This window comes from Thunnus albacares, chromosome 19 (assembly GCF_914725855.1).
Source record: "Thunnus albacares chromosome 19, fThuAlb1.1, whole genome shotgun sequence".
Classification (NCBI taxonomy): Eukaryota; Metazoa; Chordata; class Actinopteri; order Scombriformes; family Scombridae; genus Thunnus; species Thunnus albacares.
Window position 1 is genome coordinate 1341007 of NC_058124.1, and position 27485 is coordinate 1368491.

The following is a 27485-nucleotide window of genomic DNA, read 5'->3' on the forward strand; positions in this document are numbered from 1 at the left end:
CAGGCTGAAGTGTCTTCCTCTCACTATTCTCAGAGTGGCTTTGGACATGACCAGCAGCCTTCCGTGGGCCAAGCGCTGGACCAGGGAATCTAAAGAATAGCAATGCTTTAATAATAACAATACAAATTTTAGCTTTATCAACCAAAGAAGACATATAGTAGGTGGAATAAGAATAAGACACCTTTCCATTTGGATTACTTTTTTGATCTTTTTGATTTTTGAGGGTTTTGGGGGGCAAGAAGCTTTGACGTCAAGAAGACTGGAGTGAAGATAACCAAAATGAAACCAAGAATCTTACTTACCTGCCTGGCAGCTTTATTCTGTTTGAGTAAGTACAGTTTATCTTTTGAATTCAGTAGCTTGACTTGAGAGTGCTGGATGAGAACTGGGGGAACTTTGCCAAGTCAGCAAAGCACAGGATGCTGCTGCAGCTCCTGCTGTTCTGCACCTGCTTTGACTTTGACTTTTAGTTAACTGGAACTTAAATCTTGGCACCTAAGTTATTAATCATCCAGTTTATATACAGAACAACAGCATGCTTGTTGAAGACCCAGTGTTTCCCTAAAAGCTGTCATGAAGTTTAACAAGGATTATGTTCTACCAGCATTAGTGTCTTCTCTCTATGTATTTTAAGGTATTAAAACTGTGAATTGGAGAAACAGACTTATTTCTCATCTGTTCTCATTTGCTAATCCAGGTATTACCAACAAGGTCTGAAAGATCAATTCCACTCAGACCAAATGACTGGAAGGTCTTGTCAATGTCTACATGGATGTGAATTGATTTTCACTGATCCTCTGCACAAATATGCACAATATCAAATGACTGTAAATGTCTTGATATATATATTGTGGATCTGATAAACTTATTACAACATTCTCTGGATCTTTCACAAACTTTATTTTTCCAGCATTGTGTCAAACGACCATTTTCAAAGTCAAAAATGAATCTCCAACATAATTCATGTACAGTACTGTGCTGAATAAACATAAAAAAAACACCTTATAGTCCATTGAAAGTTCTTCTAGCCTTAACACCACCATATAAATTCTCAGGCCACTGTGCCACTTTCATCCCATCAAAACAGTGTAAGTAGGAGGCTACTGAATGGACATCTATGTGGGGGTGGGGGTTCTCCAAATAATATACATGGTTGATAAGGTTGAATTATTGATCAGTGAATCAACATTATCATATCATATCATCATAAACTCATATTTCCAAACATTTTAAAAAAGAGCATTTCAAACAGAATTGAAAATCTGAGGGTCATTTTATCCTAGTTTTCAAGTTGTTTCCAGCTATACTCATCACATGATAAACCTCCAAAACCACCTCAGAAGTTATAGATGGCAACCACAAATTTTTATGAGGAAGAAAACTAGAGAAGCTTTGCATGAGGGGGCAAGCAGTGCAGACAGTGTGGGAGGCTCCGTCTTGAGTTCAGGCCACAGTGAGGGGTTAGAGTCAGTGACCTCTGACCTTTAGGGGAGGGGGTAGGGCTCTGGTTGTCCTGATCAGTGGTGCAGTCTATGGAGGTGGGACTATGGACACAATAGGTCCCCCCACGTCCTCAGTCTTTAGTGACCTGACCCTCACACCCTCATCTCCATAAGACTACCCCCAGTCTGCGCTCAGATTGAGACCTTATTAAAGATATGTGTGTAGAGGGTAATCCCCCTACAGCTGCCCATGACCGTGTCCTCGACAACCCCCTCCTGTCAGGGCTCCTCACTCTGTCACACACACACACACACACACACGGTGTCCACGGTGGAGTAGGCCAGCAGAAACACCCCTTGGTTTAATTCACAGTGGGGACACAAAGGGCCTGCGGTGGACAGCATTCCCTGCAGTGTGGCAGAAAAAAGGCTAACATCTCTATCTGTGGAGAGTTTAGGCTAATGCTAACAGGATTTGAACAATGTAAGCATGTAAACAATCATGTGGTTGATGGGACTTTCTGTATAGGGCTGACTGTATGAGGTGTTAACAAGTGCACACTACCTTGTGGACTTTAATGCACATATTTTATGATCATGTATAAAACTGGTTTATTGAATGCTTTGTAAAATCTATTTCCACTCAGGTAGAACCTTAGAATTCTAATGTCTCTTTCTCCATAACTAACACTGAGTTGCCTTTGAGCACAAACATCCAAAGTGCTTCAGTGCAGCCGCTGAGCTGGCTGTAGAAACATTACAGAGCAGCTCTTAGTGACTGACCAACCAGGATGAATATGTGCTCAAAATGTATCCAAAGCTGGTCAGCAGCTAACCCAGTAATCACTGTAAGAGCATGAACAGCAAACATTTCAGAATAAGTGCTGGTTAGAAAGTTTTATTTTGCTTTGTAAACAGTTTGACCAGCAGGACACCACTATATAACCAGATCATCTTAGAAATGATAACATCTTAGACCAGTGGTTCCCAACTTTGTTGACTTGTGACCACATAAAATAAAGCAAAGACTACCTGGGGCCCCTCACACATGTTGCATTGTAATGAAAGAGGAGATAACATGCAGTAATCCACAAAAATAAGGCAAAAAATAGAGGAAATCTTGAAAGAAAAACAATTTTGTTTATCAGAAATGATTTTTTTTCTGTTGTCCTATTCTGTCCTATCATCTCGCAACCGCTTAGATTAATCCATGGACCCCTTATGGGGGTCCCGGCCCAACCATTCTCTTGGACCATCAAAGAGCAGCTTTTTCAACCATCATCAGCTGGTTTGAGATGGATATTTCAGCAGACTGTGGTTGCACTGGCAGCTGCCTTTGACTGACAGAATGAATATGTGAAACATGATGCTGCTGGAGAAGAGCATGAAGCTCATGTCTGGAAATGTTGTGGTGTTTTGGTGACAATTGTCTCTGATTTTGCACTGAGAAAAGATGTCTGAGTCTGAGGAGCAGGCCTGCTCTCAGTGCAGTGCTGCACACAGCAGCTGATATGTTTATAAAGTGCCCATGAGCATCACCAGTCTCAGTTTTGAAGACATGGTTACTTTATCCTCCAGGCTAAGGCTGCTTGCATTTCAGCCTTTGCTGTCAAACATTCTTTCTTTCAGTTCATCTCCCACAGCCACGTGTCATCACACTTTCATTTGGAAATATTTGCAGACAAATTCACTTTTCAACAAAAGCTTAATGTTGTAGAACAAATAATGAAGGCGATTTTCTGAGAATAAACAGAAGAAGTTAGCAAGGGCAGCAGTGGCCACCATGACTGAACAGAGAAAAATGTTGCACCTCCAGACAGCCAAACTATATTAACAACACATCCAAGAAAAAGAACAGCACAGCCTTGACCAACACAGCAATCCCCACCAAAAAAAACAACAATAAGCACTGAGCACTAAAAGACTGAGAACAAAATAAAAGAATAAAATCCAGTTCTTTAATAGAATTGGAGATAAGTTTAATATATCTAAATTGCATATGGGCAGATAGGGGGACTTTCAGCACAGCAGCTACTTGATACTATGTATCCTAATTTCCATATAATCTGGAAGTCATTTTGAATTTTAATTGGTAAATGAATTGGTCCCATCTAATTCACAGCAATGGTATGGCAGCCTTTAACTTATAATTACTTCTTCTACATCTACTATTGTCCCATTATGTGACAGTCACATTTGTCCAGTAGTACTTCCTCCAATGTTGCAGAAGCACAGTAAAGAGTCTGTGAGCGGTTAGATTTACAGCCTCACCTGGCTGTTTACCCCTCTAATCTGAGTGTCTTATTAGCTTGTGTTTTGTGTGGACTGAATGTCCTTCCAGGTTTTTTTGTAGTGGGGTGGTGGGGGGGCATTTTATGCCTTTTTTATAGGGACAGTTCAAAGATGACAGGAAATGAAAAGAGAGAGAAATAGGGGCAACATGAAACAAAGGTCCACTGCCAGATTCGAACCACGGATGTTGCAGTTATGTGGCCTGCATCTTAACCAGTAATGTTACTGGGTTGTGCCCTGCCAGGCTTTTGTTGTTGTTGTTGTTGTTGTTTAATGAGATTTCCCTAATAAGAGTTGCTGCCCCACTCTGTGAGCTGACACCTCACTGATTAAAACTGCAGGACAAACAAAGAGGCCTCCTTTCCATCACATTATTGCTTATTGATCCACAAGGCTGTGGGGCTCCCTGTTTTTGGACAGGCTTCTTAAATCTGCACTGACCATTAGAAATAAAGCCCCAAATGCAGATGGGACTTACTGGGCCCCAGGGCCCATGAGGCCAATATCAGTTTATGCATAGGTAAGCATCTTATCAATAGGTCAGGAAACTGAGAGACATTGCCATATAAAGAACAACACACTAACCCTTATATCACTGTTTTGTTCAAAAAAATAGGCTTTCACTCATCATATTTTATTCAGGTTATTTACAAAGTGAAGTGAGAACATGTTGAACAAGGCTGGGAAGCAACATCTTGTTTAATGGTTGATCAGATAATTCCTGATCAAAGTTTGGCTTCTAAAATGACAAAAAAGAAAACGGGTTTATATTTCTCAAAGTAAGGCATCTAAATAGGATTGTTTTGGTATCAGTACCAAAACTCAGGTGTCATATTGCCAGTACAGTAGTATGCAAAGACTTGCAAAAACTGAATTGAAATACTACTTTTGACCACTCTGTGCTTCATTCAATTGTTGAAAAAAGATATAACAGAAAGAGTTGTCATAAAATTTTGCCTGTTATCTGTTAAAACTGCACTCTGAGTTTTATCTCTGTTCATTTCTGAGATAAACATTGAACTTGGCATAAGACACCCAGTAAATGACCATCAGTTGGCTTAAACAAAAGACCCAGGCAGACCCCCCACAGCATCTACAATAGCATGTTAAAGTAACACAGTGGAAAGAGCTTTCCGCCTCTTAGCAAGGAGAGTTTAACTCCCATTAGGAGGACAAAGAAGAAAGCCCCGGGGCGATGGGTTTCATGTCTGCCCAGTCATTCCATTCTTCCAGCCCAGACCTTCAACTGCACATTCACTGTTTAAGCTGCTCCCCTTTCTGAAACAGAGAGGAAGAAGTCAGGGAACGCAAAGAAGGCCAGTATTGGTACATAATATTTACCGCATATGCTGCAATGTTTAATGTGCTCTGATTTGCTAATGTTTAAATCAATTATCAAATATTTGTTTATTATGTCTGCAGATTTGTGAATCCATAAAATAAGCTCCAGGATAACCCTTACAGCTTAAACTTTATTCCCAACCCTAACATTTCTCAGTTTCATTCTACTTCTCATTCCGAGCTGAAATCCATGCAGCCCCCCAACGCTGCCTTTCAATCTGAAATGTCTAAAGGGGAGAGTGGAGAAAGGAAAAGACACTGATGAAAGGATTTGTGTATGCGTACCTTATCCCTGCTGCCTTATCCCAGGATTTGTGAATGCTTCTCTTTCTCTGTCCCTTTTTTATGAGGGGGTGGACAGAAATCTGTGAAGTTCAGGGGCAACAGTCTGCTAAACAATAGCAGTGGAGGGCTGGGGAGCTGCAGGAGTACCTCTGGATGGACACAAGCTGCCCCCCACCCTCATCTACACATCCATCCTCCTCGCCTCTGACTCTCTCATGACCCCTGAGGGGCTCGGGGTTACAGGCACAGGGTGCTAGTGTGGGGGTTGCTGGACAACCCCCTCCCTTAAAAAAATCTCATTATGGTCCTACCACTATATTGAAAACGGTCCAATCTTGAATGCTATGCACTTAATCATACCCCATGCAGATTCAGCTTGTTGGAACTTGCACAGAGTATATTTAAGTCTTGCAGTCTGGAGTTGCCTTAAAGGTTGTTGTCTAACATCCTTTAGTCTCGACACTGTTATAACAGGTAATCACCCCTCATCCACCTTGATGCTCAGTCTCTCTGGATTTGAAGCTTCAATCTGGAAACAAGGCAAGGGATTGATTCTATGCCAATGCCAGTGTGTGAAGGCACAAATCTCAGAGGTTAGCTCAAAAGCACTATTGAGTATTTTATTTGATTCACCTTTACAATGTAATACAATCCAATACAACAGCTCTGCAACAAATACTACCTTTATGAAACTTATCTTTTTTACTTTTTGTTGACAGTGGTGTTGATTCAACATTGTCCTTTCTGAAGCTGTGCTTTGAAACATGTTTCTAATATTTTGTCCACCCAACCCTAAAAAAAAACACTTCACTGATACAATGTCAACAAGAACAACATTATAAGTACCACAAAGATAGGATTTATTGCACTACTGTTGTATTGGAGTACATTAGATTGTTGGTATCCCTTATTATAAACTGGTAACTCAGAACATATTATAGCTCTCTAGTGACAGGGTTTAGCTTTACCACCCATACCAAACCGTAGGATAGTATATGATCATATAACCCCCTGGCCCTCCTATATAGACGCTCTTAGCACACAAGCCTTTAGATTTTCATTCCAACCAAACACTGCAGCAACACAGATCAGTTTGTTTTTCCTAGATGAGGATGTGTAATGAAAACATACAATGGAATATGGCTGAGAAAAATTGTTGTCCCCATTAGTCACTCAGATACAAAATGATGGGAAATTAGGGTCCAGGTTGAAAAGTATCGCAGTTTCCCTTTAAGTTACAATACTTTGCGCTACATTGCCTTATGACACCTTAAGTTACCTTAATTACCTTAGGTAGCATTACTTTACCTTACTTTGCCTGTACACTAGCCAACTTTAGCTTACGTTGCAGTATTTTTCACTGGTATTAGGTCTTAGTTAAGACTTGGCATTCATCTAAAAGAATGTTTTATAATGGATATACTATATAGCAGTCATTAGAAGTCAAAGAGGTCAAAACTCCAGCAACACTTGTAGTATAAAGAACAACTCTATTGTTTGACCAAACAATAAAGTTGTTTTAAACTACAAGTGTTGCTAGAGTTTTGACCTCTTTGACTTCTTTCCCTTCTCTGTACACCTTGGAAGTAGGTGAAGTTGTGCCAGAAACCCCTACTCTGCATCTATAGCAGTCATTAGAAGTTAATATATAGACAGTGTGATGCTGATTATCAAGTAGAAACCTGGTGCTGAAATGTGGTGTCTAACTGCATTTGTGATCTATGAACCAATAACCTCAAAGAGTCTTGCTATGACATAACCTTCTTTATGTACACCTCACTCACCATAACTGCTACTCAGCCTCTCTCCATAACACTCATACACTCTCCTGCATCAGAGATTAACACTGGCGCTTTAGGCCTTGCAGGTTGCAGCGCCATGTGTTCAATAACCGTGGCCACAGAATGCAATGCAAGTCCCCCCATGGGAGCCCTGAATTTCATCACCATCCCTGAGGGATGAGAGGCTCGGGGGGGGGAGGTTGCAGGGCTCTATCAGTCCATCCAGGCACAGCTGACCAGTAGACCCGCAATCCTCTCTGCTGGCTACATCTGCTGGATGGGAAATCTACCATTAGAAGGGGGGCAGATGCTCATTAATTGATATGATACATCAGTAAAGCCAATGGCAGAGATCACAAGGAGGGGGGAACAGCTCTGCTGTATCTGCAGGCTGTGGGTAAACTCTATGGCTGTATTTTATAAGTGACAAACTATAATCTGATGGCCTGCGATAAAACCTCAGAGCCAGCCACTTCATCAGTTACTTTGTCAAAGAGTCATCAACATGCTCACATCCAAAAAAGTTGACAGAATCTTCCACAGAAATCAAGTATGTTGAACGTAACTGCTGTGGAGGATATTTTATCCATATTCACTGGCATGTGCAGATGTAGGGCAAGGTGGAGAGTGATGACATTTTTAAAGGGCCAGTTGAAGTGCCTGCAGGATAACAGTTTGGGGTAAGCCATTTATTAGGAACATAACAAAAAATAGAATAAAATTAATGTATAAATGTGCACTGATGAGAATGTTCAACACAGGCCACCACAGGCCACCACAGGCAAACAGTATTAAGTGGCCTTCACGGTGGAAATTAACTTCACTGGGAAATACACAGGATGACTGAAACTTTTCCAAAGTCAAGTTCAGCTGCAAGCTGCTGTGTGTGGGATGTGATGTGTGATGGTGTCTGGACAACAATAAAGGCTATGGTATAGCTCACAACTGAGTTGAGGGGATGGGTAAATTTGGTTGAACAGATGCAAGACTCCATAGTGACATTGATAAGGCATAGTGCAGGTTCAAGTCCAGACTGCCATTATTGTGGTTTCACAGCTGGGAATGAGACAGCGGCTATTCCAAGGGTTCAAGGCTCTTTGCATATGAGGGCATTAACACCAAAAATGGCTGAAAGAAAATGGGGAAGGTCACAGAGGAGAGGGGACAAGGGTGAGGTGGAGAGATCTGGTGGCATGGGAAAGTCACCTCAGAGATGGATCTGAAAGGACGAGAAGGGACGGGAGGGGTGGAGGGGATGCATAAGAAGGGGCAGATGGTGCAATTGGGTGCATGGTGGCTGTTGGGAGTTTTTACAGAGGTTACTGGGGGTTGGGTGCAAATAAGCATAGTCACAACACTATTGTTACAATTGGTCCCTGGTTCTATACAGGCTCTCCTAACTTGACCCCAGCAACCCTTGCCAGTGTTCTCCTCCCCGGCTCTAGTATTGTTGTTGCCCTCTCTGGCTGGATGGCTTGCTGGCATTCATCACTATTGTGGGCCGTCTTCAGTAAAAGCGTTATAGGCCACAAAACCAAATGCACCATCAAACAAATGAGATGGTTTTTGGTGTTGAGTGAAGTTTTGTGGGTGAGCCGGGTAGGGTTCCCTGAGGCTTGGCGTCAGACAAAGAAGTCTCCCCCTGTGCTGTTGTCCTTGGAACCATGGAATGTTTGTGGGTTTGAGATGAAAAATAGATTGAATTTTATATGATCCACCATCATTTTCCCATGTCTTTATACAAAACACTCCTGCAGTTCAAGGTTGCTTTCCCACATACAAGTCATTCCATGTTAATGCAAGAACTTCTCATGGTTTCATATGACTATTCTTTTGGATTTGTTGAATTTGTTATTTTGGAAGCTGGGCTGTGCAGTCCAGGTTTATTAGCAGCAAAGAGCCAATGAACTAATGAACTAGCCAATGAATGTATTGCTGCAGGTCTCAGGTCTGTGTATTAGTATATCAGTCTAATATTAGACTGTTCTTATGTCCCTTTCAGTTCAGGTCTCTTTTTAAAAAAAAAAAATGTATTCATCGACTGAGGCTAGGTTTTCCATGGGTCAATTTCAATTGCAGAGGTCATAACTCCAGCAACACTTGTGGTACACAGAACAATGTTATAGTTTTTCTTCATAACAATAAAACTGCCCTTTGTGCTGCTATGGAGTGCTTTCTTTGTGTGACAGATAGTTCAAACATTCTGACTGATCTCAAAACTTACCTAGTAGTCCAGTTCTTTCCATCATTTTCCTCCAGTTCCTCTCCCTTTTCCTCTTGTCGCTCACTGTTCAATTACAGTCATACTTTGGAATAAACATGAGTGTTCACTGTATCTGTATGCATCCACTTGCATCTTTCCACTGACCCTAAATGCAGCCGTGCACCCTCTAAAATGTATGTTGTATTCAGTCTGAAGTCCTTTACAACCAATGTTTCTGAACTTTCCTGAAAATACTGAAAAAAATACAGAAACTCCTCTTAGTTCCAAATTGTAATTAAGTTCTCTGAGGGCCTGTTATATTTCAGACCCAGTACCTTTCCCAATATGATGACCAAAAAGGTTACAGATCTCTTTCTAAAATACATTTTGACTATAAAACACATTCACCATGAGTATTATTTTCTTGCTGTTTTGAAGAAGCATCATGATGCACGAGTCAGAGTTAGAGGTGTTCCTATCACAGAAATTTATTTCAATTTGTAGAGATACACACAGTATGTCTGGACCTTTATTGAGCCTCTTGTCAAGATGGTTTTATTGAGTTACATAAGCCTGATTACATTTTCTGAGTTTGAATATTCCTCTGGATTGTACCATGAGTTATAACTTTAAGCAAACCAGTAGTCATACAGCCTTTCTGATGAGCAGTTTTTCTCTCTTTTTGTCTCCAGGTGGCTGCCTGGCCTCAGAGCTGTCTTTCCTGCTGGAGCCCAGTGATGTGATTGCAGTGAGGGATCGCCCACTCATGCTGGACTGTCGGGTGCAGGGCGAAGAACCGATCATGGTTACGTGGCGTAAAAATGGCGTGCCTTTACCCACCAGTCCGCGGGTTCAGGTGTTGGCGAATGGCACGCTGTTCATCCAGAGCTTCCAGAAACGCAGAGAGGGGAGTGATGCGGATATGGGCGAGTACGACTGTGCCGCCCAGAATCGCTATGGCATGCTGGTCAGCCGCAAGGCCAAAGTCTATTTGGCATGTAAGTGTTTGACAGTGTAACACAACACAGAACTGTTGAAATCTATGTGTGCATGCTCTTCATAACAGTATAAACACTGATTGTCTTTTTCCCTAATGAGAAGAGCAAGTTTCTCACAGAACAAATGACTGCACTTCACTACCACAACATCACTCCCTACAGATACATTGATAAAATATGGAGATACAGAACTCATAATTAGTAGATTGATCTTAAATTTAAGATCATTTTGAGGTCATGAAGTGCAAAGTTTTGACCAGACACCAAAATCAAACATATGTTCTTATTTGGATTCTTCATATTCATTGTTGAGTTAACTGTTAAATTATATTTTCTGTAAATCAGAATTCCCTGTCACAGCCCTGTAATACTGATATACTTTAGTGTCCATAGTGTCAGCCAAATGCTGGTGGAGAAAACCCGAATTTATAACTTGAATAATCATTGGCATACAAGTTGTCAAATTGCAACAATAGCTACAACCCTGATTGTAATGATCTTGAAGGCCAGAAGCCCAGATAACTAGTTTACTTTAAAAAAAAAAAGATAGCACAGGCTGTTATGACTGGTAAGATGAAATAGGGCAGACTAGTCTCCATTTTTTGGTTAGATTACAATCTTACAAGAGCATAAAGCTTTAAATTGGTTTTTCATTTAGAGTAACAGAACCGAAAAAGATTTTTTAATTTATTTGCAATCACAGTGGACTTTTACATCACATTTCCCAGATAGCAATGTAAGAAAAGAATTGTCCTTCTCTGTTTAATGTGGAATGATGGACAAAACTATAATAACAAAATCCAAATTCTAATAAAACATAATTACCTCAAAACTTTTAGTGTATATAATGAGCATTTGATGAAGCTGTTTATATGTCACAGATAATCACATAATAACGGACCCTCATGAAAGTGATTTAGAGGTGAAGACACACTCCAGCACTGCCCTCCTCACTTGAAGATAACAAACATCATTTCCTCAGGCATTTTAATATCCATATTATTGCATTACCCACAGGCTGTAATCCCAAACCTGCACAGGGAGCAGAGACCAGCCCACAGAAAGCCACCACATGTTGCCTTTCCTCTGTCAAAATATCCCATAGTCTCTGTTATAAATGATGCTTCACATGGTGAACACCTCTGCATCATACCTGGCAACCCAAACCCCCCTCAGACACTTTGATCCTTTGTGTTGTCACAGGGAACAGGCCCCTCACCAAAACATCCCAGCTTTTCATTATGGAAAACCCATCAATTATGCTGCATGTACAGTACTGCACATCGTACTGGACACACACACCTTCTACTCCCCACCCCCACTACTTCAGCCATACCAATAAAACCAGGGGTTTATGTGTAATCCAGGAGAATTATGGCTATCTTGAGGTGGTCTTACTTCAATGCAATGAGTTGCCATGGTGATGCTCTCTCATTTGATTAGCAAACCCCTCCTCTATTGTATACCCTTATTGATTATGGCCACCAGGTTATAAGGAATGTATGTGTGTGTGTGTGTGTGTGTGCGTGTGTGTGTGTGTGTACATGAATGAGTGGATGTCTTTGAAGTGGCAATACTAATTTAGGCTATTCCGAACTCTCAGTAGGACTTATGCCACATTTAACTTTTGAATACAGGACAAAGTATGATTAAACTGTCATGAATACTGTCATTATACTGTAAGACATACAAAGTAAGACGAAGGCTACATATAATTATGAAACAGATTGTAAATCAGATCTGTTTATAGTCTATACTACACTGACCAGCAGCTAATGTACAAAAAGTTTAAATAAAATGCAACAACTCACATGGTAATATTACCTGATGAGTTATATGCTACTCTCTAATTTGCTGAGCCCCTCCGGAGTCACATGGTAGAAATAAAAATATGTGAAAATCCATGTGCACAGATTGCTAAATGAGCACACCGACTACTAAACTGATTTCTGATTGTCACTTTGTGTTTCAAGTTTTTGCTCCCTGACAATGAAAACAGCTATTTTGAGTAAACAGCTTAGCCAGCTATACTATCCAAACAGTTTATATTAAAGTGATACTCCATCACAAGACACAGATTTTAAAAGAATGGTCATAATCTGTGCAGCAGAGGCTGAGAGATCCTGAATCTCTTGTATGGGTCAAGCTCCTAAACATTGCATCCTACATTTCCCATAATGCAACCAAAAGCAGCTTTTCATCAGACTCTCTCACTTTCAAACTCCACACCTCCAGTTTGTAACACAGGTGTTCTGTAATAAATTTGTACTCAGGATGAGATAATCCTGATGACATCACTGTGACATCATGAGGGTTATTTCCTCAGACTTGACAAAACTCTTTCAGAGACACAGAAGACATAATACAACTGTTCAGTCCCCCCTCCTTGTTTCAAATTCATATCCATATCCAGCATTTTTCTGATGAAGGCTGAGCATTGTGTGGTTTCCTCCTCAGCTCTTCCTAAGTTCCATACACACCCAGTGTCCATGTCGGTGGATGAGGGAAGTGTTGCTCGCTTCCAGTGTCAGATCAATGGAGTCCCTGAGGCCAACATCACCTGGGAGAAAGACAGAGTACCACTTAGCACCAATGACAACAGGTAACACCATACACACATACACTAGAGTGTAGTACAATTAACTTAGACTGCACACAGTCTACACAAATATATATTCAATTTATGTCTATATTTCATCAATCCACTTCTTTCCAAATTTATGATGTAAGAGCATTCTTTTGATTTTGATGTGTTTTTGATGTACAGAGGTTTCCTCTGGTTAACTTGTATCATACATTACAAAAAGTGACATTTTCTACTATGGATTGATATTTTCCTCTAGTTAGTACTGAAATGCCGCCACAATTATTTCATGTTTTTGTCAAAATATTATTTTTAAGCCTACATGGGGTGAGCATTTGATAAGATTAGTACACTAAGTTATACTATTTGTTATCTGTAGAAAACGAACTGTAATCACTGTATAGTTTATATTTGCAAACTTTCTGTCTTAATTTTCACATAAACCAGATAAGAGTTTTTGTCATGCCTAAAGTCACTGCCTATGATGCTCAGTGCCTCACCTGCACCCTGCCCTCCCCTCCATGTCCAGGTACACTCTCCTGCCAATGGGGATCCTCCAGGTGACAGGTGTGAGGCAGGTGGATGCAGGAGTTTTCCGCTGTGTCGCCACCAATATCGCCAACACTCGCTACAGCCACGAGGCTGTGCTCAACGTCACCGGTAGGTAGATGCATGTAACATACAATGTAGTTGAGAAACCTCTGGGAATGAACAAAAGTTAGCAGCTCTGTTCCCTCTGGGACTAGCTAGCATCTATCATCTAGCATTATACACGCCTGTATGCAAGAATATATGGACTGTGTCCGTGTACTTTTAGAAGTAATTTGCCACAGTACAGTCCACTTAACTACAGCAGCTGCCCAGTTCCTCAAAACATCCATATTCACTCTTCCTTCATCCTTCCAGGTGGAGCTTCCAGAATCTACAAGGAGCCAGCCATCCTGTCAGGACCCCAGAATTTGACCATCACTGTCCATCAGACAGCCATCTTAGAGTGCATCGCCACAGGAAACCCAAGACCCATTGTTTCCTGGAGCAGGCTAGGTACCACTGGAACCTTCTAATAGAATGCATATGATAGGAAAGTCTTAAGCTTACATCCTCATAAAACTTTTATTTCACAACTTATGTGTTTTCTCTCCATCAGACGGCCGCTCCATTGGGGTGGAGGGTATCCAGGTTCTTGGGACGGGGAACCTGATGATCTCAGATGTGTCTCTGCAGCACTCAGGTGTATATGTGTGTGCTGCCAACCGGCCCGGCACCAGGATGAGACGTACTGCGCTCGGCAGACTTGTGGTACAAGGTCAGTACAAACTACTGCTGAGGTTTCCATGAGCAACGCACCTTGCTCTCTACTGGCCCAGAGATCCTCAGTGTTGTCCTCAGTGTTGTTCACTGATTTTTGTATTGATCACCTCCAAAGACAACCATTAGGTCAACAACTGTTAATAATTATATTTCATTCATGAAACATTACAGGAACAATCCAAAAGGTTTCAAATACGCTTCTTTGCTATCAAATCTACATCAGACAAGAAGATCATCATAGGTTTGATGATTTAGATTTAAGTCATTGCCTAAAAACAACAATACTGAGACAGAGAGATAACAGAATTAGCCATAAAAAAAACCCACCATGTGAGCAAATGAAGAATGTAAACCTGTCTTCAGGTCGTTAAAACTCCAAATTCCACAAACACTGTGTCCTCAATGCTAGCTATATCTGAGTACAGAGAAAGATGTAATTTGTCATTTGTTTCGTCTGGTTGAAAAATACTCTTTCCAAGAACATCAAGGTTGTTATTGCTGCAGTTTACTGTCCACCATTTTGTTTGAGTGCCTTCAAAACTAGTAGTGTCCATGGCTCTCTGCCAACAATCCCACAATGCAATGCATCACATTTTATAGATCAGAAAATTACATGTGTGACACAGTGATGATGATCCATAGGTGTCTGATTTACTGCTCACTGTAGAGTCAACTACTGAGTGTCTGTTATGTAGGAAATAGTGGATGAGTGAATGAAGAAGTGGTCTCAGCTTAAAGCTGTCTAGCGTACATTGTTATGTTCTTTGGGTGCTAGTGAAGTTATTTACCAATAGCCTGCAACCAAAGTCACCTGGTCTTTGTTCAAATTTACAAGTACTCAAACTTGACAAAAACACCATTAAAATGTTGTATGCATTCACTGCACCCAGCATCTCTTACTATGTTGCTGTTCAAGACTTGGATGTGAGCAAATCACTGAGATTGGAACAAAGCTAGGCAGTTTCTACCTGCAGTATATGTGCTCAGTGAGGCTAAAATGTCCAATCATAGACCTGTCTCTGTACTGGACACACAGAGATGAAATTGATACCATATTCTCATCTGAGTCTGGGCGAGACAGACAAACAAGCATACTTCTCAAATGTTGGACTGCTCCTTTAATATCAAAATACAGTGCAGTTCATGGTGGCAGGGAAGGGAGGGTTGTATGAAGATACACAAACCACTTTAAATTACATATAAACATACAATAATTGTCATACAATTGGCATACTGTTGTGATTCTGTAAACTGACCAACTGAACAGATTCATCTTCTCCAGCAAACATGCAGCCATTGTTGTAGCCTTTGTTTAATGACTTAAAAATGGCCAGTTCTTCATTAGACTTCCATGTCTGTGTGTGTGTGTGTGTGTGTGCACTTGACCATATTAACTGTGCAGTGGCAGTGAGGGGAGGGGAGGGAAAGGGTCAATAGCAAAGCTCCACCCTTTCTTCTCACCTTTGCCCCTAGCTGTTTAGTGGGGGTGGAGGCTGGGAGCTTGGGCCTGCTGTATGGTGTATGGTGACACTATTGGTGTGAGACCCTCCCTTCCTCCACCACGCACACACACACACAGACACACGCACACACCCCTCCCAGTTCCTTTCTAACAATTAAGCACTGACACCAGTGTCCAGCTGGGTGTGTGTGTGTGTGTGTGTGTGTCCGGGGAATGAGGGGGGTGGAGGGCCCTCAATGACGTGGACTCATCCATCACCCTGCACATGTCCATACACTCAGCCCACTCATATTTCTCACTGTCATTAGCTTTGTTTTAATTGGCTGTCTTGAGGCCAGATCATTAGCAGCAGAGTGTTAGAGGGCAGCACAAGGGGACAAGACACAAACATGGAGAGCGTTTAAGTGTTCAATTCTAACTAGCAGTCTGTGTCTGGTTTCTCTGCACAGGTTGCATGTTCCAATACTCTACAATACGAATATAATATATTATATAAAATAGTTAAAATTAGCTCCAATTTGATACAACACCAAAATGCTGCTCACATGTTAATGTATTAATACTAATAAACCACTGATGTGCTAGAAAAATGTTGTTGAAATGTGTGGTGGCACTCTGTCAGCCTGTACACCTGCAACAAAGGATGTGACTGTGTTCAAATCCCAGTCAGAGATAAGACATTTTAACAATTCATAGACAATGTTATTGTTTCTGCGTGATTTAGTCCATTTATTACAACTGACAGACTGTATACCTCACATTACTGCTGCCATTAAGCATGTAACAGTATTTAAAATATGTTACGCTCTTTTTTTTTCATTTAAATTCATTTCATTATAGTGTGAAAATCAATTAGCAGAGACTTGAAACTTGCTTTACTGAGGTATGAAAGTTACATTAAAATTGGTTGGTGCTGCATTTGAAGTGAAAAGTTATGCCTTTCTCTCTGGAAAATGGTAAGATATAATGTAAGCTAGGTAATGATTTATATTAAATGGGCAAAAACATGCAAATCCCCAAATTTCTTCCCAGCTGACTGATGTTCACTCAGCTGTTTTCTGTGTTGAGTTTCAGAACATTAACAGTGAGCTGAGAGGACATGTTGGAATCAATTGTTATTGTAGGGTACTGTAATGAAATCATTGGGTGTACCTTTAAAAAATGAATTGTATGTATTTTGAATTAGTGATTGAGAAAATTATAGTATATACGTTATCTTCTACATTTATAACTTCAAGCAATGTATTTAGAATGTAAAACAAAAGAAAGAGCTGAAGCATGTTTCATTATTTTTCTTCTCATCTCAGTGACCTAAATCTATATTCATATAATTCAGCTCTTTATCCATCCATCCCTCTGTTCCTGTTCTGTCCAACTCTTTGACCGGATCAATCAATATTTCCCCCTGTCAGTCTCTCTTTGGTGTAGAGGAGGGGAGAAGGGGCTGATCTCTAATATATTCATTAATTTATTGATCTATTTTCTCTCTTTTTGGGTTGAGAGAGAACAAAGAGCTTTAAGCTTTGGTCATTTGTTAACATAATCACCCACAATGTGGCTTAGAGAGCTTCAGTTGTGTTTTAGAAGTTGAATCTTCCACCATGCATTTGTTTTCAGACAATCCTACAATTCCCTGGGCCATAGTAGAAAATGCCACTACATCTCCATTACCCCTAAAGCTCTATCTGTATTCTGATACATCGAAAAACTTGCTAAAAGATACCCATAACCCGTTTGTCAGGAATACTGTAAGAGTCTGGTACAAAATACAAGCATGTACCAGGTTTTACACCAATATGGGAACACTGTAGATTTTCTCCAGGCAGAGGTGACACAGGCTTTAGATTTTGGGCAGAGAGAGGGATTAGCAAAGTTATGGATATGTATAATGGCAATGACATACTTTATAATTTTGATGATTTGCAAAGAATTTACCCTTCAAAAGACTTTCAAAACACACTCAGCCCCCTTGTAGCCTTTTCAAGGCTAGACAGGAGTGTGTGTGTTTGTGTAGACCTTTATAAGTGTATCTGTTGCGTTAAGAATGAAAAACCCAATATATATATTCAAAAGTAGAACCTTCCTCATTTACTGCATTAGAGCGTAGAGTGTAGCAGGAGAGAGTTGAGATTATTTCCTGTGATAATGAGATCAGATGAAACTGGATCATTGTAGGAAATATAAATTCTTTAATAAGGAATGGTGTTACATTATGTCATCACTCATATGATGTGTCAAGTCACATACGGTATATGGGATAAATCTTCATGGGTTATAGCATTATTCTCACAAGTATAATTATCGCACAATATACTTTATCCAGCTGTTTGTGATTGGGAAGACTTTATGGGATCAAATAACGGTCAAGAAGATTTTGAACTTGTGAATGTGCAGAAAAAAAACTGTAGTTGAAGTAAAAAACTGTCTAAATAGAATTTGTGCACAGATACAGTGTATCAACAGTAAAGTTACCCAAAGACTCTGAAACAAATGAGCTGCTTCTGTCATCATCTGAGAAGCAGTTCAAAGCAGAGAACTGAGATCACTCTCCAATTTGTGCACAAATCTTTTTCTACACAGCCACAAACTTACATTTCACACAAAATTAGTTTATTAAGCATGATATACAACAGAACATCATTCACAAGCTCAACTTTTTGAAAATTGGAGAATTTTTAAATTTGAAAACATGTTTTTATTTTTTAAAAAAAAATCTGGTTTTGAACTACTTAGACAAAACTATACATTGAGAAGATATTACATTGGAAAATGTTTGATCTGTCTCCTTTCAAATCTGTTGAGACAGTCAAGTCTTCCATTCCTGTTGTCAAGGTTCAAATGTGCAACACTGTTGTGATGACTCACAGCGAAGGTGAAAGTTTTATTATCCAGCAAAGTCAAGTTCAGAGCAGATCAGTGATGCTGGCTGCTGTTTGTGTTTAGTGTGTGAAGGTTAACAGAGGTCTGAACTTTCACACAGTCTGTGTGTCAGCCTGTCTGTGTGTGTCTGTGTGTGTGTGTGTGTCCATGGTCATGGTCAGCAGGATGGGACAAAGAGGACAAGAGACAGAGAGACAAAGAGCAGAAGACAACTAGACGGTCAATGCAGGGTGCAGGAGGAGGGATGCGAGGGAAAGGGAAAGGGGAGTGAGGAATGACCTACAACCTCTAACCTGCAACCCCAGCTGGGGTCAGGGGTTAGAGGGGCATATGTCTGAGAAAACGGTTGAGGTGAGATAGGAGGCGGTGGAGTCAGGACAGACAGATAGGGAAGTGAAAGGAGAAAGGAGGTGTGGTCTCAGGGTTAATTAGGGACGGCTGGAAGATGGATAGCATCCCGGCGGAGGGGTGAGGGCGACCAGGGTGTCACCATGTGGAGGGACACAAAGGATGGCCAGCCATTTTGGAGAATGGTGCGTTAAATACAACCCCCCCCCCCCCCCCCCCCCCTTCCTTTCCTCTACGTTTTTGTCCACATTTTCCTCTGAAAAAAGATGAGATGAGTTCTTTTATCATGCAGATCCCACTGAGGCCTTCAGTTCTCACATTTTATATGAACCCCAGCACCAAAAATCTTCCCAACACTAACCGGATTAAGTATCACACACAGAGCCACAAATGTGATGACAAAACCATACAATTATAAATCCATGCTGAATTATGTATCACCATTTACTGCAGGGTTTTCATTTATCTTTAATAGAATGTTCTGTTTATTCATGCATCAAAATAGATACTTAAACACCTCTTCCACCACTGGTTATTGAAATACTCATTCATGCTTTAAAATTTAGCATCAAAAATGTTTCATTAAAATCTGACCCAGCTTAAAAACAAGTCAGCATTTTCTAAAACTAATAAAGTGAACAGACAAATAGTTGTGTTACAGATACTTTGTAATACATGTACCGTGTAGTAATGAAGGACTATGAAATCTGGCAGTAATTACACCTACAGAGTCACAGTCAGCAGGTCAGCTGAACGTGTAAGCGTTCAATCCAACAAATATGATGAATAAACTCTACAATAATGAATATGTACTGTGTGTAAATAATATGTGTAAATAGACCATTTCAATAAAAACAATAACAATAAATAAAAGAGTCAGTACATACTACATGTATTGTCACAGTACATTGTTTCTATTTCCCTACATTTACAAATGACATAGTGTATGTTTCTTGGTAACATTATAGCATATGATTAGGAAATGACAGGACAGGACCAATGGAATACTCTTTGCAAGTTATTGCAGTAATATTTAGAACCTCTGGGGAGTGCTGGATTTAGGGTTAGGGTTAGTACTTTTTTAACATTTCAATACATCTACTATTCTTAGTTGTTCTTTAGTATAAAAAATTGACTCATCATGGGCTGGAAATATAATGTTTAGTTTTATAAAGAAAGAAACACAGTATGGCTCACTGATATGTAAATCTAGTCAAGTTCAGTGCCTGTCTGTGCGGAGGACAGATGTATGGAACCCCCCCCCAAATCAGGCTGCAAACAAAAGGGACTGAACATAATAAGATGTATGAGTGGTGGTGAAACTCAAGGTCAACAGAATCACTGATCAATACAGAGTATGGATCGGCTGATGAACGGTCAGCTGAGGACGCCTGACACTTTCTAACATGATGGTGGGACAGCTGAACAGATGAAGGGGTGGACAGATACCCCCCCCCCGAGAAATAATGACCACACACACACACACCCACACACACACAGAGAGAGAGAGAGAGAGAGAAAAGAGAGAATGGCAATGACAATGAAGGAAACAATGCATTGAACTTGATCTTTTATTAAATATTATACTGGTGTGTTTGCATGTTTTAAGCATCTAAGACATGCTGTAGTTCTTTCATATATGATGGTGTTTTCACCTTTCATGCTTGTGTATATTTCCATTCATTTGTCAACTCACAGAGACTTTAAACTGACCTGAGATAGTTCATGCATCACAGTCAAAGCAGTCTGCATTTAAACTGCAGCACCATGCACTGTACCATAGTCCAAGTACTTTTCGTTTTTAATGGGTTTTCAGTAAAATCCCATACAGGGACAACTAACTAGTTGTGACAAGGTATTAAACTACAGGTAACCATAACAACACTCTCTGTCTCATGCTGTGTTACCATAGGTAAGTTACTGTAGTTCTCATAGGTGGAACTAACCTTTTAAACTGGGAGTTACAGACATGAACAAAGTCTGTGTTTGTATCTCCCTGAGATGTCTGTATCACACCAGTCCATGTCCACATCTAAGTACCTAACACATGTAATGTTTCTGTAAGCAGATTTTCATCCTATGGTGAAATGAAAAGTAAAGAATTGCTAATTAATGCAGGATAAACACATGGAAAAATCTCAAACATATGCAGTAAATGGGCTGTAACATGCAAAAGCACAGGGATTAGTCCTTTAAGTGATATTAAAAAAAAACACTGCTATAGTTTGCACAGACTAAATCTGTTTCCTGACACCCCAAATTGACATCACCACTCTTATGCCTTGTCACATCCACATTTCCTGCTGACAGTGTAACGCCACAACCACACACCTGCAGGCTGCTATTATCACTGCTCCTACTCAAAGTGGTCTGAGCAAAACAAAAAGGAAAAAAAAATCTGGCTGCAGTGATGAATGTGTCCTCATTGAAATGGTCATCTTGTTGACACATCCCCCTCAGCTTATAGGGGGATGGTTGGGGGTGTAGGGTCACAGTGGATGTTGAGGTCAACAGATCAATGAGATGCTGAGCTAGGGCTGAAGTGGGGAGGGGCTGTAGGGCTTAAGGAGCACTGCCTATATCCCAGAATATATATGCATGTCCATTGTGTCACTAATATTGAAGTGGGTGTGAGGAGGAGCAGTCAACCCAGCATCTGTCCTGGGACAGCTGAGGCAGGCTGGGGTTGGCAGGCTGTGTGGGTGTATGTGTGTGTGTGTGTGTGCTGTAGAGGGACCTGGCTATCCTCTGGGCTTTGAAGAGAGACCGATGACAAGTGCAAGCACTGAGAGAACTAATAATAAAACCAGCAAAAACCCAAATAAATTATTATGTTTATTGATGGTACATAATGTTTTCAAAGAAAGAGTTTTACATGTAACAGTTGTACTATTTTCTTTATTGAAGAAAAACACTGCTGAGTATTTTTGAGGGTTTTTATCCTTTTCAAGTTGAAAAGCTCCTGACACAGCATCTTCCCATTGCAGCAATGTTTTTATTTCATTTATTGTATATCATTTATTTGAGTCCATACAGAAGGGTTCATGGGGAACACAAGCTATTAAATGATTATTTATCATTTTTAGAATTATGATTCACAAGCCACACAAGCAGTAAGTTTCTGGAATCAGCTCCAGGAATTGCAAAATGTGAATCAGTATCCAACAACACCATCTGCAGTCAATGGAGTATCTATGAACACTTTATACTTGTGTTTTGTCTCATGTTAGATGTTAAAGTCCTCATCTCTCTGTTTGTGTTCTTCCTCAGCTCCTCCTGAGTTCCTGCAGTGGCCGCAGTCTGTCTCTAAACCAGCAGGAGGCAGTGCTGTGTTCACCTGTGTGGCTCAAGGTGTCCCTGATCCTCACCTCATCTGGCTGAAGAATGGCAAGGTCCTGATGCCCGGACACAATGTTAAACTGACCAATAACAACAGGTAGGTGATGGCAGTGTCTTTACTGGAAACTGATGAAGGACTTTAATTTCTCTATTTTTAACCCAACACTTAGAATGTGGACAGTTACACAAATGGAATGATCTTTGAAATACATAATTAAGTATTTAAATACTGTCTAACTCAACATGATTAATTCTGTATGATGCCTTTGTGTCAGTTACTGTGATAAGATAGATAGAAGTCATTTCAGTTCTCAGTATTCTGAATAACATAATACTACTGAACTCTTAGAAAACAGTCCTCAAGAAGGTCTAGTTCAAGCGTAAAAGGACATTACAAACATGTGAGGAATGCATATTGACTGAAGTTCAATATTTTAGCAACCCAGGATCAGAGCCAGCAATAATAGTGTGGTCTGGTGCTGTCTTGAATTATGTGATGTCTGTAACACTGAAAATAGGAAAAATCTAGATGTCAGTTATATTTAAATCTTTGAAAATAGAGAGAAGAGCCACAGACACAGGCAGCAAATACCAAGCAAGAGAAAAGAAACACATGCATTTGGCAAACACATAACAAACAAAAGGAAAGACAGACCTGTGTGTCACATAGGTCTCAGACATCTGAGGAGGATTTAAAAATCCACAAATTAGAGGGTTTCCTCTAAAAGAGTTGCAGTATTCTCAGATGGAGGCTTTGGCTTTCTATGAAATGCCCAATCTGTGCAAGTCAACCCTTACGCATAAAGAGCCTTTTTCAGCCATGCATCATACAGTTGTACCACATGGTGGCAGCACTGCACAGAGAGTGTGGAGTTGCAGCCTGTTAGAGACTGATGATCAGTGAGTGGTAGTAAATTGTGCCTATATTATGAATGATGAAATATTTGTAATGATATTTTAATTACCTCGTATCCCAATTATATAGCTGCAATGACTGTGTTACAGTTTCAAATATTTCCAACATTCATTGTAACCACATCTTTTGATGATGAAGCTGAGTTCTTTGCAGAGAGCCCCAAAAACAATCAGTCCTCCTACGGGAAGACTGCCTGTGTGATTAAACAGACCTGTAACAAGCATAAGTAGAGGTTTTATTATTAGTGATGCTGTTGTATTAGTATTAGTATCAGTGTTATTGTGTTAGTGTGTTTTTTTACAGTGTCAAAGATGTTGTTTTATGAGTATTCTGTAGCTGTTTTAGAAGTAGTAGTGATACTGGAGTAGTCCTGCAGGAGTACTAGTGGTAGTAGTAACTGTAGCAGTAGAGCAGCTGAGGTTTTCAGTACTAAAAGTAGATATAGAAGTGCGAACATTATTTCTACTGTAGCATTTACTGCTTGTTTTTCCTTGCAGTCTCAGTACTGTAGAGTCTGGCAGTATGTGGCTGGCAGAGAAATGATCCCATTGTGTTGTCTGTGCAGTACTCTGGCTCTGACCCGTATCAGCTCAGAGGATGAAGCCATCTACCAGTGCATTGCTGAAAACAGTGCTGGGACCAACCAGGCCAGCGCCCGTCTGGCCGTGGCTCAGGCTAAAGACCTGCCCAGCGCCCCCCAGGGCCTCAAAGCCAGCAGCCTGTCCACCATCGCCCTGCAGATCACATGGAACCAGCCACCCGCCAACGTCACTGAAAGCATCATCGGCTATGTCCTGCACATCCGCAAGATAGGAGGTGAGTGTCAGCACGCCAACACACACAGGTAGACTTCTGTAGAGACACTTTCTGTACTTCATACTAAAAAATATCTAGTCAGAGTAATAACTAAATCAAACATGCCTTTGTGTGTGTTTCAGAGCCAGACAGTCTGGAGCTGCAGGAAGCCATCAGTAAAGGCACATTCCAGCACGATGTGACCAACCTGGAGCCAGCCACCACTTACTCCCTCTACCTGAAGGCCTACTCTCCTCTGGGAGCCAGCCAACAGTCCCAAACTGTGGTGGCAACAACACTAGGGGGCGGTAAGAACATGAAACATTGATGAGGCATGCAGCAGATCAGACTGCAGGGAGTTCACCTCTGCTCTGTCTCCTGATTATCACAAGGAATGGATGCTTATCATCCTAAAAACAACAGAAGAGCAGTGGAAGTATTTGTAGGGTCAAAAATGTGAGAAAGTGAAAAGATTTGTATTAGACATGTTGACCCCCTGGAGAAAAATTAAGCTAAATATAAGAAAGACATAAATTACTTTAAGATGCTTGACAGTCCTGATTTAGTTGTATAGCACATAGATTAGCATCTGGCATATTAACACACGGGTAGAACACATGAGCATTAAAGGCTGAAGATAAAAATTGAGGGTGCTTCACCATCTAAGCATCTAAGAAAGCAGTTATGCATAATTATTTTGATAAATTGCGGGACGATAAAGATTTATGCACGATTCAGAAATTAGGTATCTGTTGTGAAATTGAAATTAGGTTTCATCACAGGTTCACAGACAGCTGAGGAATTAGGAGTTATTGATTGAAATATCCATCCAAAACTATTAAAGGACGGCAATTCCAAATTACATAGTAGAGTAGAGAATAATGTGTTTGACCATGTGTTTGGAGAAACAGAGTCATACAGCCAGTGTTTCCTCTAGTTAGAGCAACTGTGAGAGATGAGGAGAATGGAAAGGATTCCTTCAGTGTGTACCACTGTAAAGATATGTTTGATATGTACAAGATACAAAGGATAGTATATAGTCCTCACATTGTATCCTATCATAATTTATATAAAAAATAAAATGAAACTGACATACACTTCTAAAGTATGGACACACCTTCCCATCCACTTAAATGAGAATGTGTTTCCAAACTTTTGACTGGTACTGTATGCACACTGACAGAGTTGTGAGGTTTCAGATTTACAGAGTTACACAAATCAAGTGAGGATCTTGAAAAAGTTACAGACTTTTACAGACTGAAGGAATCACTTCATGATCAGTGCAGACAGCAGGAATGATTACAGCGATCTATAACTGTTTTAACATACAAATAGCATGTAATTGTTGTTTTAAGATAGACTTGAAAAACATTGGAACATATCCTTAAAATATGCACATCTTTTGCCACATATGCCTTCTCTAACTACATGCACAATTTGATTGTGCTGGTTGCATATTCACACCTTTATGTCTCCCTTGTGTTCGTTAAATAGGTTTCTCATTCATCAAATGTTCCTTTTCCTCCCCTCATTTTGCCCAATTACAATTCTGTCATCATTTCTACATATTTAATGTCATCATTTACTTTACAAAGTTTTCATAAAGAGGGATGGCTGCTTAAAAGGTGTAAAAACATTTTGACCCTTTGCTTGTATATAGGATATGTGGTTTAGGAATTATGAATGACACCTGTTACTTGACTCATTTGTAAAATTGAATTGCTTTTTTATGAAGTCCATCCTTTAATAGCTTCCCATGTTTTATTAGTCTTTATAATTTTCTTTAGTTGTTGTGTCTTTTTCTTTTCAGTGCTGAGTCCACTTCCTGTCAGCTGCTTCAATTGTCACATTTTTCAACCGAACCTGCTCTTCTTATTGTCTCCTCAGAGAGCAGTTTATTTTACTTTTTTGTCCTCTCTAATCTATCAGCTCATCTTTCATCACTCTCTTTCTCTGTGTGTTCTATCCGTCCAGTTCCGACCCCTCCCACCTTCTTCACCAAGGTGGTGAACTCTAGCGCTGTGCAGGTCCTGTGGGAGCTCCCTAGCAAGGCTGGCAAGGCTGAGGGCTTCAGGCTGTCCTACCGCAGGGTCCCCCACAGTGACTTCCAGGGGCCCATCCAGCTGCCATGTCACATCAACGCCCACACCATCTCTCATCTGGGTGAGTCTGTGTGTGTGTGTGTGTGTGTGTGTGTGTGTGTGTGTGTGTGTGCTTGAATGAAAGATTTTGTCCTCAGTCTTTTCTCTCAGACAGTGCTTTCTGTTAGGCTGCATACAGATATTGCCTCCGCTGTTGGGTTGACACACTCTAATCCTAACCATCCCCCTAACACTGACTTGAATCTGGTATAAAAAAAATATATCTTGTCATGTTTTATCATGACTCTGGCTGTTCATTGTGTGTGTCATGGTTGCACCAGCATATATTCCCACATTAATCAGTATGAAATATGCAGCAGGTCAGCATGAACAGAGTACAGGGACTGCTGATGAAAAAGTTATACATAGACTACGCTATAAATACTTCCACACCATACCACCACCATGTCACTCATTCCTTTACCTCATTTCTGGACAGCAGAACCTGTCTCTCCCCCAGGTTTGTTTACACAGTGACACCTGCAGGCTCAATATCTGTAACCATAACAACACATTTATCTCGGTCACCCAGAATACAATGTTATTGAACTGGAATACAGGACATCAGCTATGCTGTGCTGTCACCTATTATTTGATTATATTTCAAAGGAGGAATGAACACCTCTCTTAAAGACCAAATGTACAACTTCCGTACAACAGAAGTACAACAAAATCTGGGCTCTACAGACATCACTTACATCACTATGTGGTGTCCAATAACTACCCCCACCCCTTTTTCCACTCCTACATAGAGCTTCTCCCAGTTTGATTTAATAGATTTAGCTTTTAATAGATATAGCTATTATGGTAATGCTTCCTTTCCAGGTCCCACAGTTTCCTGTCATTTCCTGGACAGAAACTGTAAAGTGTAACTGTAAATCACTGGAATGATTAATGTTACTTGATGTAATGTAATGCTGATTATGGGAGTGTTAAGTTGGTATGCTTCAGATGAATTTCTAGTTTAACCTTAATAACCTTTTTTATCAGTAGGTCAGCTGAATATGTAAAAATGTGAAATGCAGCTAGGCAACAACAACTGCTTAGAAACTCAATTGAACTGTCTCTATTTTCCATATAATTAATGCCAAATGACACTGCTCTTTTCAAGAGTTCTTTCCAACTTGCCGGAAAAATTATTAGGAAATTACAGACCTGGAAAATTAAAAACTATTGTCACTTTTACTTATGTCTTATGAGACAGCTAACCATGACTTAATATCTGTCTCTCTAAACCGCAGTATGAATAAAGGCTGAACGACTATGAAGTTATTGACAGAGTAATGAGCCTGTGTCTGTCCATTGTCTGTCAACCTTTGCACCTAAAGCATCTCTAATAGCAGCCGTCACTGTCACTGAACACACAT

General features: G+C 40.3%; 1 protein-coding gene across 1 annotated transcript in view; it reads left to right on the plus strand.

Moving 5' to 3' along the window:
• Positions 1-279: 279 nt before the first annotated feature.
• si:ch211-57n23.4 (immunoglobulin superfamily DCC subclass member 3) overlaps positions 280-27485 on the plus strand; it is a 32577-nt gene continuing 5371 nt past the window's right edge. The window contains exons 1-10 of the mRNA XM_044335830.1: positions 280-322; positions 10037-10342; positions 12800-12944; positions 13456-13586; positions 13833-13970; positions 14074-14232; positions 22198-22363; positions 23748-23998; positions 24121-24285; positions 25952-26140. Of these exons, the coding sequence (XP_044191765.1) occupies positions 280-322; positions 10037-10342; positions 12800-12944; positions 13456-13586; positions 13833-13970; positions 14074-14232; positions 22198-22363; positions 23748-23998; positions 24121-24285; positions 25952-26140 (1693 nt within the window). The remainder of the gene's footprint in view (positions 323-10036; positions 10343-12799; positions 12945-13455; positions 13587-13832; positions 13971-14073; positions 14233-22197; positions 22364-23747; positions 23999-24120; positions 24286-25951; positions 26141-27485) is intronic.